This window comes from Delphinapterus leucas, chromosome 6, assembly GCF_059928025.1.
Source record: "Delphinapterus leucas isolate spDelLeu-1000000601 "Yukka" chromosome 6, BTC_Dleu_Yukka2, whole genome shotgun sequence".
Taxonomy (NCBI): Eukaryota; Metazoa; Chordata; class Mammalia; order Artiodactyla; family Monodontidae; genus Delphinapterus; species Delphinapterus leucas.
The window spans coordinates 40,775,647-40,788,369 of record NC_143134.1 but is presented as its reverse complement, the minus strand read 5'-3'; the positions used below and the strand labels follow the sequence as shown (position 1 = coordinate 40,788,369).

The 12,723-nt window shown below is 49.4% G+C and overlaps 1 protein-coding gene across 2 annotated transcripts in view; it reads right to left on the bottom strand.

Moving 5' to 3' along the window:
* Positions 1–12,723, bottom strand: part of GOLM1 (golgi membrane protein 1) — a 62,692-nt gene that overhangs the window by 30,677 nt on the left and 19,292 nt on the right. For both annotated transcript variants that reach the window (XM_022558967.3, XM_022558966.3), the window contains exon 4: positions 2,689–2,743. In XM_022558967.3, coding sequence (XP_022414675.1) covers positions 2,689–2,743 — 55 coding nt within the window. The remainder of the gene's footprint in view (positions 1–2,688; positions 2,744–12,723) is intronic.

Sequence of the window (12,723 nt, the reverse complement as noted above, 5' to 3'; positions counted from 1 at the left end):
ACACTAATTTTGACATCCAGTCAGATAAGCAGCCACTCCTGCTGCACCCCCTGTTCTCAGCTACCAGGATACCTGCCAGCATCCTGTCATTTGGTCACAGCCCAGTTATTCTCTGAGGCCCCACGTGCACTTAGTCACTGACCCTCCTATCTGGGAAACAACAGCTTTCTTTGAGGAAATCCACCAGCCGCATCACCACTGCCCTGATGACTTGGCTCGGAAAAGCTCTGTAGAAAAAAAGCAGCTCACTGACCAAGAGCCAAGCTGGGGGGCAGAAGGAAAAGCTGCCACAAAGGGGACGTCAGAGCGCGCCGAGGGCAGCAACGAGGGCCTGAAACATGGCCCTGGACAGACACCGGAGTTCCCCCAAGGTCTGTCCTCACAACTCTAGACCTACAAGGCTCTCTGGGGGGCAGGAGAGGGGGATCAAATTAAATAAAAGTGAAGGATTCGATGAACTGCTGATACACACCGCAACAGAGATGCATCTCAAAAGCACTTATTTATATGCCATGCTTGAAAAGACAAAACTACAGGGGTGGACAACTGGTCGCTGGGTGCCTGAGGCTGAGGTGAGGGCAGGTGTGGGTGGGGCTTCCTGGAGTGACAGACACAAGCTGTGTCTTGACTCTGGTATCCAGGGGACGGTGCATGTGTCAAAACACACAGAAAGGTACACTGCAAATGGGTAAACTTTATCATGTGTAAGTTATACTTCAACAGACCTAACTTAAAAAAAAAAATTCTATAATCAAAACGAGCATGGGGCGATGGAATACTACTCAGCAATAAAAAGGAATGAACTATGGCAGCCATAACAGAACGGGTGAATTTCAAAATAATTACGCCGCGTCAAAGAAGCCCGACGAAAAAGGGTATATGCCGTCTGATTCCATGTATACAAAATTATAAAAATTACAAACTCATCTAAGAGCGATGGAAAGCAGATCAGAGGGGCCTGGGGAGGATTACCAAGGGGCACAAAGAAACTTCTTGGGCTGACGGATCTGTTCACTGTGTTGATTTTGTGGTGGTTTCTTCAACCGTACGTTTACGTCAAAACTTATGTCACACTGTGCAATTTAAATATGTGTAGTTTACTGTATGTCAATTACACCTGATTAAAGCTGTTTAAAAATACTAAGTACAGGGCTTCCCTGGTGGTGCAGTGGTTGGGAGTTCGCCTGCCGGTGCAGGGGACACGGGTTCGTGCCCCGGTCCGGGAGGATCCCACATGCCGCGGAGCGGCTGGGCCCGTGAGCCATGGCCACTGGGCCTGCGCGTCCGGAGCCTGTGCTCTGCAGCGGGAGGGGCCGCGACAGTGAGAGGCCCGCGTACCGCAAAAAAAATAAATAAATACTAAGTACAGCAAAGGCTGCAGGCTGTTGTGCCCTACTTGAGGACGGACCAGCAGATCATCAGCTCTGAGAAGCCCCCGGCAGTCAAGCAACACATTTAAACTTAGTGAATCTCTGAGTTTCCCCTATTAATATTCTTAGAAGCTGATCTGGAACTAGAATTCTAGACCAGCACTGCCAAACAGAACTATAATATTATAAACCACACAGGTCACTTAAAATTTACTAGCAACCACATTTTTAAAAAGTAAATAAAACCAGGTGAAATTAATTTTAATAATATATTTCATTTAACCCAACAGATCCAAAATATTACCATGGCAACATAGAATTAATGTAAGAAATTATGAATGAGATGTTTTATATTCTTTTTTTCATACTAAGTCTTTGAAACCTGGTGTGTATTTTACAGTTATAGCACATCTCAATTCAGATGTTAAACAGGAATTGGGAATTCTTGATCTGAATTTAGATTTCATAAAATTTACAGTTAAAAAGGATATTGGTATGCCCAAGTTGTCCCAAAGATACTTAAGTTTCCCAATAACTGAGTCAAGTATCAGTTTTAAATTTAAATTGCCGAAAATTAAACAAAAATTAAAAATCCAGTTCTTCTGTCCCATGAGCCACATTTCAAATGTTCGCTGGCCACAGGGGGCTTGTGGCTACAATTCTGGACAGCCCAGTTCTAGACTGACCTTCCCGCCTTAGAGGTGGAAACTGAGGCTGAGGGCACTGATGGAGTTTAACTAGGGGCAAAGGTGAGACTAGGGTCAGGTCAGGGATCAGAGGCCCCAGTGCTCCTTTCATCAGGTTCTTAGGCTGCACTGGACCCTGTGACCCCTCCGGTCACACCTCACAGAGGGGCTTCACCCCATCCCTGCCTCCCCCGGCGGCTTCAGAAGGGCCCAAAGAAAAACCTTGGCTGCCAAACTGAATAAGAGTAGCCAGGAAATGGAATTAAACTAGGCTGGATCATTTTTATATAAATTTCATGAAGAAAATCTGATTTCTGGGTGACCTAATGAAAAGAGAGCATACATATACCATATATATATATATATATATATATAAAACAGATCACACACACATATATTTCATAATGTATCACAAAATGAGAATCTGAATTCTCTACGTAACAGCTTGCAATGTATTCAGTAAACTTAGAAAAGGAAAAGCTCTTTAAGGAAACATAGGCAAAAAGAGTAAAGATTACCCAATGACTTGTAATACCACCCATCATTAGATTGCACTAAGCGACCCTAGAAAAGGACAGAGGAAAGGTGGGTTTCTCCTAACAGGCCTGATGTCTGGGGGGAGTGGAACTCACCTTGCAAGGTTCTGATGAGCCTCTCGCTGGTGGTGATGTTATTCACTAAAACTGCCTGCAAGGAAGATAATCACATAATGAAACACTGGCAACCTGACAACTCAGAAGAGCCCTGACAGATGCGCCTGTGGAAGAAAGGGTGGGGAGCGGCCCCCCTCCCACGCTGGGCTGTGAGCCCTCTGTGCCTGCGGAGAGATGAGCACCTGTGTCCCAGCACCCGCCTGCGACCCGAGCAAGGGGCGGGCGGGCGGCTCCCCGGCCCTGTTTCAGCTCCGCGCCGGCTGAAGCAGCAACTCCGGCCTTTCTCTGGGGGAGCCCAGGTGCAGCCCTGTCTCAGTCAGAAGGCAAACTGAGTTCCAGCATGGCTGATGGGGAAAAGAAACGGGGGTTCAGCGACCGCTCCGCCTGCGAAGCTTCCCGATCCATTTTAACTTCTGACGTTCTAAGACCTTCTATCCAGACCCTGCGAGCTCCAAGGATGGAGAGGAACTAACTCCCAGTTAGTTACACAAAGCTGGGAATGCTGACAACAGAGGAGGAAGAAGCAACACAGGCCTCGGGATAACAGTGAACAACAGTAAAAAGTAAGAAAAGGGAGTGTGGGGCCAGATGCCGCTCTGGGTGCCCCACATCCATGGCCCCATGGCTCTTCACACCAGCTGTGTGAGGGGGCACAATATGATCCCACTGTAGGGGACAGGAAACTGAGGCACAGTGGGCTTTAGAGACTCAAGGTCACGTGGCCTTCTCAAGAGCAAACAGGCAGAGCCCGAGCCCGAGCCCGAGCCCGGCAGGTCTGCCCCAGACACGGAACTCTTCCTTACTGCGTACTTGCCAAAGCGGGGTGTGAACCCCAGCAGGACAATGATCCCGTGACTGTACCCGGTGCAAAAGCAAACAAGCACCTGAAGCAGAGGGGACCGGAACGTTAAATACCAACACGCGTCACACAGGTGAGTGATGCTCTCTGGACACACACACAGAGGTGCACACTGGGCCATAACATGGAAGTTTCTTACTGTGTCATAATCAACAAGGTTTTGTCAACCTGCTGGCCATAACTTGGAGACAGGCTGCTGTCTCATTCCTGGGTAAAGGAGAACAATGACAACCATGCCGCCTTCACCCTTCTGTGCCTCTGTTTCCTCCTGGACCTCTCCGTCCGGCCCTCCGTCCTGGATGGAGCTTTCTGGAGGAAGGTGATTCCAGGGGTGAGTGCCTAGCTGTGCAATCTGGCCAAATGATTCTGGTGTTTATTTCAGGAGGTCTGAGCATGTGGAACATTTCCTGGCACAACAGGAAAGAAGTCACAGTGATACTATCTGTACAGTTAACCTCTCACGGAGAGATCATCAAGAAGAGTGTTTATGGACATTCTGCGTGGGCCAGCGGGGAATCGGATTCACACAGCTCGCAGGTCCTGCTACTCTCAGACAAGGTTTGCACACGTTCAATTAAAAAGGCAAAAGAGGGCTTCCCTGGTGGCGCAGTGGTTGAGAGACCGCCTGCTGATGCAGGGGACATGGGTTCGTGTCCCGGTCCGGGAAGATCCCACATGCCGCGGAGCGGCTGGGCCCGTGAGCCATGGCCGCTGAGCCTACGCGTCCGGAGCCTGTGCTCCACAACGGGAGAGGCCACAACAGTGAGAGGCCCGCGTACCATTAAAAAAAAAAAAAAAAAAAGGCAAAAGATCGCCCTAAGACACAGCGGTCCCACTTTGGGGTATATATTCAAAAGAACACAAAGCAGGATCTTGAAGAGATATCTGCACCCATGTTCACAGCAGCACTATTCACACTAGTCAAGACTCGAAGCAACCCAGGTGTCCCTCAATGGATGAATGGATAAAGAAAATGTGGCATATACATACAGTGGAATAGAATATGGCCTTTAAAAAGAAAGAATGGCACATGCTACACCACCGGTGAACCTTGAGGACATCATGCTAAGCCAGTCACAGATGGGCAAGTACTGTATGATTCTACTCACAAGCAGTGTCTAAAGCAGATGGAATCATGAAAACGTGAAGTAGAAAGGTGGGTGCCAAGGGTGGGGGAGGGGAGGAGGGGGGAGGGGTAGGTGGAGGGGACGGACTAGGGTTTAATGGGCGTAAAGGCTCAGTGTTGCTAGACGGAAAAGTTCCAGACATTTGCAGCACAACAATATGAATATATTTAACACAACTGAATTGTACACTTCAATTTCCACCTTGCATGGGTATCAAAACCACCTTCCCTCTGAACGACAGTGCTGAAACAGAACAGAAAAATAAAAGGATTAGAGAAATGCAAATCAAAACTACAATGAGATATCATCTCACACCAGTCAGAATGGCCATCATCAAAAAATCTAGAAACAATAAATGCTGGAGAAGGTGTGGAGAAAAGGGAACACTCCTACACTGCTGGTGGGAATGTGAATTGGTACAGCCACTATGGAGAACAGTATGGAGGTTCCTTAAAAAACTACAAATAGAACTACTATATGACCCTGCAATCCCACTCCTGGGCATATACCCTGAGAAAACCATAATTCAAAAAGAGTCATGTACCACAATGTTCATTGCAGGTCTATTTACAATAGCCTGGAGATGGACTAAGTGTCCATCATCGGATGAAAGGATAAAGAAGATGTGGCACATATATACAATGGAATATTACTTAGCCATAAAAAGAAGTGAAATTGAGCTATTTGTAATGAGGTGGATGGACCTAGAGACTGTCATACAGAGTGAAGTAAGTCAGAAAGAGAAAGACAAATACCGTATGCTAACACATATATCTGGAATTTTTAAAAAAATGTCATGAAGAACCTAGGGGTAAGACAAGAATAAAGACACACGCCTACTAGAGAATGGACTTGAGGATATGGGGAGGGGGAAGGGTAAGCTGTGACAAAGCGAGAGAGAGGCATGGACATATATACACTACCAAACGTAAGGTAGATAGCTAGTGGGAAGCAGCCGCACAGCACAGGGAGATCAGCTCGGTGCTTTGTGACCGCCTGGAGGGGTGGGAGAGGGAGGGTGGGAGGGAGGGAGACGCAAAAGGGAAGAGATATGGGAACATATGTATATGTATAACTGATTCACTTTGTTATAAAGCAGAAACTGACACACCATTGTAAAGCAATTATACTCCAATAAAGATGTAAAAAAAAAGAAAAAGAGAAGAAGCACTTAAATGATTACATGCTGATAATCTCGAAAGCCAATCTCTCCTGGGCAAATCATTTCTACAACAATTATGGCAATCTTACTTGCCCCTTCTCCACTCATTCCCCTCAGCCCCACCCAAAAAATTCTTATTAGAGTTTGCAACTGCCTGAGGGCTCAGCAATTGGTGCAATTTGAAATATCTGAAGATATTTCTGTCTCCCACGTGACTTTATTCTTCCAAACAAAATACATTTTAGTTATCTTCCCCCGCCTACTTACGGATGCATGGAAAAATACAGTCTCCACGTAAGTAAATGAGAAAAGAACCACAAAATGCCAGCAATATCTTTATATCTGCAGTTTTATATTTACTGAAAATCTTGAATCATTTTTAGGAAAACGCTTCTAGCTTTTTGGGGGGTTCAATATAAAGGAAAAAACACCTGCATTAAACAAAATTATTTTTAAATGAATTACGTATTGTACTCTAAACAACCCAGTTGACTTTCGCATATTGGTGCAGAGAGACTTTGGGGGAGTTGTACTTCCTGGTGTGTGTGACCCGTCCCCTGGAAACTCTCAGCAGCAGACAAGGAAGTGCCACCAGAGTTTAACTGGACACTAAGCTCAGAACACCTCGGAATGAATCACCCACAAACAAATGTATTATAACCATTCTATTCTAGGCAGGAAATAAGTATATTTGATCAAACTATTTCTCCATTAGATTCCTAAGAAAATAACCTCAACATGTCATAGTAAATTTCCAAAACAATAAATCTACAGTAGATTATCATGTTCTGAAAAGCTCAATAAGACACAAATGACTAAATTTGTTAAAATGCTAACTTTTGAAAAGCTCACTGGAAGTGTGAGGCTCATCACGTTATAGAAAAGAGGTGACCTTTATTGCTGTGCTTGTTTGGCTCATTAAAATAACCAACTTGCTTTGAAGATGTGGGTCCATCTTAAGCCTTACTAAAGATGACCCTCAAACAATCTAGCCCTTGTCAACCCACCCGCGATCAGGTGCCTGGATAACTTCTTTGTAATGACATTCCTGTTAATGCTCTGGGAGATGAACCTCAAAAAGAAGAATTTAAGCTTCGTGACCGGTGAATGACATTAAGAATGAAGGGAAGAATATGAAGTATGCACGAGAGTTTTTTCACCCCTCATCAATTTCAAAATCTCCCAAAGCAATGCTACCCAAGGGAAACATAATGTCAGACAGATATGGGAATTTTAAATTCTCTAGCAGTTACATTAAATTAAGTAAAAAGGAACAGGTAGGCAAAGGGTTTGAATAGACATTTCCCCAAAGAAGATACACAGATGGCCAAAAGTACATGAAAGATGCTCAGCGTCATTAGAGAAATGCAAATCAAAATGAGAAGGTACCACTTCACAACACTAGAATGGCTACAAGAAAAACAAACAAACAAAAGGAAAATAACAAGTACTGCAAGGATGTGGAGAATGTGGAGAGTAGAGGAGGAGGAGCAAGAGGGTAGAGAAGGGGAGGGGAGAGGAAGGTAGAGGAGGGGAGATGAGGGGAGAGGAGTGGAGATGAGGGGAGATGAGGGGAGAGGAGGGGAGAGGAGGGGAGGGGGGAGGAGGGGAAGTGAGAGGAGGGGAGGGGAGGAGGACTGGAGGGGAGGGGAGGAGGAGGGGAGAGGAGAGGAGGAGGAGGAGGGGAGCGGAGGGGAGGAGGACTGGAGTGGAGAGGAGGGGAGGGGAGGAGGTCTGGGGGGAGGGGAGGAGGACTGAGGGGAGGAGGATTGAGGGGAGGGGAGGGGTGGGGAGGGGTGGAGGCGGCGGGAGAGAAGGGGTGAGGAGGGGAGGAGGGGGAGGAGGATGGGAGAAGAGAGGAGGGGACGGGACAGGAGGGAAGAGGAGAGGAGAGGAAGAGGAGGGGAGGAGAGCAGAGAGGAGGGGAGAGGAGGGGAGAGGAGGGGAGAGGAGGGGAGAGGAGGGGAGAGGAGGGGAGAGGAGGGGAGAGGAGGGGAGAGGAGGGGAGAGGAGGGGAGAGGAGGGGAGAGGAGGGGAGAGGAGAGAAGGAGGAGGGGCGGAGGGGAGGGGAGGGGAGGGGTGGGAGCAAACTGAGACTGCCCTCACTGAGAACCTGGGGTAACTGTCTCCCATGTCACAGGCCGCCCAGCCTCTAGCCCACCATGACCTGGGTCACAGAGAACTGCCAGGAGGACCCAAACAGGGCAGGCAGCAGGAACCCCAGATGGTTCTTCGCTGCCGGTCTAGCAGCTGGCTCTCAGGCGGAACGGCGTCCTTCTCAGTGCGCAGACCCTGATGGTCTGTCATAAGCTGCCAGGGGACTTGGAGCCCTTCCCCCGGAGCAGCCCACTTGGGGTGCCCCTCCTCAGCACCACGCCCCAGCCCTCACCAGGACAGGCACAACTGGAAAGCTGCCCACACAGGGGCTGGAGCTGGAAAATCTTCCCCCGTGCTTTCAGCGGGAGAAAAGCACTGATGGCGGCACGTACAGCCTCAGCAATCCAATCGCTCCCTGGCTGCCCTTAACCGGCCTGGAAGCGCCCCTGCCGCCAGCAGCGTGGGGTCCAGCCTCCTCCCGACCCACCCGCACAGGCCGCAGGAGGAGCTGGGCTCAGCCCCTTCCGTGGGCTCCGGCTTTCCTGTTCCCAAATGGGAATCCCAACAACTTGCCCTCCCCTGTGGGAGAGGCCACAGTTTGGGAAGTTCTAACTTTCCACAAGCAGGGTGTACACAGACACTTGGGGACTAAAGAGAAAACTGAACTAAGTGCATGGATCCAGGGCTGCAGCCAGCGCTCCTAACACATCCCACACTGTTTTAAACAAGAAACAGCGGATCTCAGTCATCAGCACCAAAGGGAAATACGTGCAAAGGCAGCTGGTCAAAGACCCTTTTTGTATTTCACATCAAACGCCGTCCTGCAGTGCTGGGTTAGAAGAACAGAGGGTTGGGGAAGTGTGAGGAGGGGAGAACCAGACAAAAGCCACCTGGGGGCGCCCCTCGCTCCCGAGGAGCACGGAGATGCTGATGGAAAGGCTCTTCCCTGTAGGAAGAAGCCGAGCAGAGAGCGAGCACCTTTGCAGGGCTTGTTTCCCACACAGGAGAGCAGAGCACAGAAAACACATGCCCGCCTGCTCAACCGAGACGGTCAGGGGCAATTCACAGACGGGAAGGCAAGATACCGCCCTCCCCATGGAGCTAACCCAGGACGTACTGTGACATCGCATTGGGTCTTGAACCAAGTAAGCTTCTCCCTTAGTTTCTCCTGACGTCCAGCACCAACCACAACAGACCCCAGGTGCCTTCCCTGCAAAGCAGGGACGGCACAGAAAATGTGTTTTGCGGTTTCTCCTAACAAACACTCTTTTTTCTTTTTAATGGTGGGGGGTAAATTACTTGAGTTTAATCACAAAGCTGTCTTTGAAGGCTACGTTCAAGCAGCAAACTAAGAGTATTTACCTGAAAACACTGAGTCTTCCGAAACACTTTTTCTCAGGAAACAGATTTTTGGTGGATTGCTTTCATCTGCTTCCCCTTTCTGCCTCTATACAGACCTGTCCCTCACCTCTCCCCATGCCACCTGCCACCCAGGCCTGTCCACTCTTCCTCCTGGCCGTCTCTCGAACATGCTCACTTTACAGAATTCATTCCACTCCTACCTCAATTCAGCTCAGCAACATGTTTGCATCAGATATTTCAAGAGATGCCTCAGTGGTCTGCCTCCTCTCTGCCCAGCTCCCTACCCTAAGCACGCTCCCCAGGGGCCTGGGCCTGCCTTTAAACCCCCAGGTCTGATCTGACAGCCTTGATCTACAGCTTGAACCCTGCGATGGTTCCCCTGTCCTCGAACTCAAGTCCAAACCCCCTAGTGACTTAAAAAAGATCCTCTTCTTAGGACCCCTGCACCCCTCTCTACTCTGCGTCCAACCCCACTCTCTCTACGCCCAGCCACCAGGTGCTGTCCCTGCACCCGGGGAGGGACACATTCACCTGTCGCTTCCAGGTGACACCTGAGACGGCTCTCCTCACACAGTGACTCACACAGCATGCAGACACCCCGCTCCACCTACCTGGTGGAAGATGCACTAGGCGTCTGAAGCATGTAGCTCTTACTTACTGTGCCCTCCTGAATGGCAAAGGCTAACGCACGTTTTTCAGATTCGTTCCCAGCAGGATTTAGATTCAGATCAGAGGTGTTCACTTGCGACTGGAATGCTGAACAGGGTGAGGGCGCTGGAGGTGCAGAATGCAGCAAGGCATGGGGACCCTGGCTCTGAGCTAGAGGGGCAGCAGCGGCCTCCCGTCCAGCTCTAGGTCGGGCACAGGGAGCAAGCCTTTGGGGCCAGTCCCGCCTGGTGCCCCAGGAGCTGTCCCTGGCCCGGGGCTGCTCCTCCAGACCTTCCCACCTTTCTATAGTCACCTGCTTCCCTGTACTAAATCCTTTCTGCTTAAAAATTGATGCCGATAGACCCATTAACTCATCTTTCTGCTGCATTCGACGGGAAGTGCACAGACAAAGGGCCCGGCCTGGTCCACCACAGGGTTCAAGGCCAGCACCTGGCAGAATAAATACTGAACAGATGGATAGAAATGGACATGGAGAACTAATGGGAATAAAAACAGAAAAGCTATTTTAGAACCCTTGATTCTTCAGTCAACCACAGGAGTAAAAGGTGATAAAAATCAAAAAAACTACTTTTATCTGCACAAGTCCACTCTGATTCCCTAAGAAAACCCACTGTCTGGAAGAAAATCATCATTGTTCCCAGCTACGGAAGAAAGGCTGGCCCAGAAAGAAGAAACTGGAACACTCAGAACTGTGTCCTGCTGTTTGAAAATTCAGTGTGGTGAGGCCAAACGGATGGAAAGAACCAGCAGCCCGGGCCCAGCCCTGCCCCCGCCGGCCACTCTGCAGGCCCCCCGAGCCGGGTTACCTCTCAGGGGGTCAGTCCTTGCCTCCATCTCAGAGGTGACAGTGCCTGTCTCCCAGGCTGGCACGTTGAGAAATCACATGTGTTCACACGTGTGGAAGCATTTTGGGAACTCTAAAGCGGGACAAAAGGCCAGACTTCTTAACGCTCGTCGTTTCCTCTTCAAGAGGCAGAATCTTACAGAGGAAGTCACTCATAGAAACCAACGCTGCTGCGACCGAGGGAAGCAGCCCCAGCCCAGGTCCAAACACCACACAAGAACCAGGAGGCACACACCTGGGGTTCTCCTGGCCCCAACACCCACCCCCCACACTACCCGTCACTCACAACAGGAAAGCCCCAGAAACGCAGGATATTTTCCCACCACACACTTCAAATAACGCCTTCCAGAGCCCCTTCGTGCCCTGCGTCACCGTGCGAGAGAGGACAAACCGGCAGCTGTGACAGGCCACCTCGATGGGGGCGCAGGTCACACAGGTGGGTGACAGCGGGGGGCCGAGGCAAGTGGAATGCGGGCCCGTCCTCCCTCCACCTTCCCAGCTGCCTCTTCTATTTAAGATTTCCTCTTCCTGGACACAAAACAGTTAACGTGTCGCCAGCGTCCCCTCTTCCACCCTTCCGCTTCACCATCTTCTTTTAGGTCAGGAACCACACAGGAACCGTATTTCCACCACAAATGAAATGTTACTCAAACGATTTTCTTTGCACTACTCAGTGTTAATTTACATATTTTAACAAATAACTGAAAAGACTCAATATGCCATAGCAGACAAATGGCTGCAAGAAACCGTCCTAGAAAGAACGTCCCAAACAAAACTATGGCAAACGAAGCTATTTCTGACTCCCACTTCCGGCAAGTGAGAATGAACACAACAGCAGGACGTTCAGCCTGCCCTGGACAAAGTGCTACTCGGTAATTCAGGGTCTCCCAGACTTCTCCCCCAACCATCTCAGATATTAGGTAATCAGTCCCTCAAATGCCTTTAGGGCCACCACGTGGCTACAGGGCAGCAACTAAGTCTGGAGGCTACCCAAGATCTTGGTAAGCCTTCAGACCTACAAACATTAACTGGCATTCTGCCAAGAGGAAAAGAATGAATTCGACCATTCTGTGCCATCCTCAGGAGTCCACGCAGACCTGTACAAGAGACCCTCCATTAGCTTTTGCCAAAACTAACTACAACCTGGGGCTCTGATTCCACTGAGGACCCTTAAAAACCTGTTTTATAGGTATATACCTATACACACGTACAAAGAAAATAGTATTTCACTGGGTGCTTATGTGAGGATTATTTGTACCCACACAAATGTGGTGGTTTAAAAATATCCCCTCAAGGGGCTTCCCTGGTGGCGCAGTGGTTGAGAGTCCGCCTGCCAATGCAGGGGACACGGGTTCGTGCCCCAGTCTGGGAAGATCCCACATGCCACGGAGAGGCTGGGCCCGTGAGCCATGGCCACTGAGCCTGCGCGTCCGGAGCCTGTGCTCCACAACGGGAGAGGTCACAACAGTGAGAGGCCCGCGTACCGCAAAAAAAAAAAAAAAAAAAAATCCCCTCAAGTTCTTGACACTGCTCCCCAAAATGGAGTCTAATTCCCGCTCCTTTCATCTTGTCTGGCCTTAGTGACCTGCTTCTAACTAATGCACAGGAAGTGACCCTGCAGACTTCTGAGGCTCAGCCAGCGAAAGGTGTACAGGGTTGAATACTGTAGCCCCAAATTCACGTCCACCCAGAACCTGCGAATGAACCTGTTCACAACCTCATTTAGAAACAGGGTCTGTGCAGATGTAAGCTGTAGTGAAGTCAGGGGGGTGGGCTCCGAATCAGTATGACTAAAGAGAAGAGGTGAAGGTACAGAGACACAGAGGGAAGATAGAGGCAGAGACTGGAGTGAGGCACCTGCAGGTCAAGGAATGTCAGAAACCACCAGCAAACA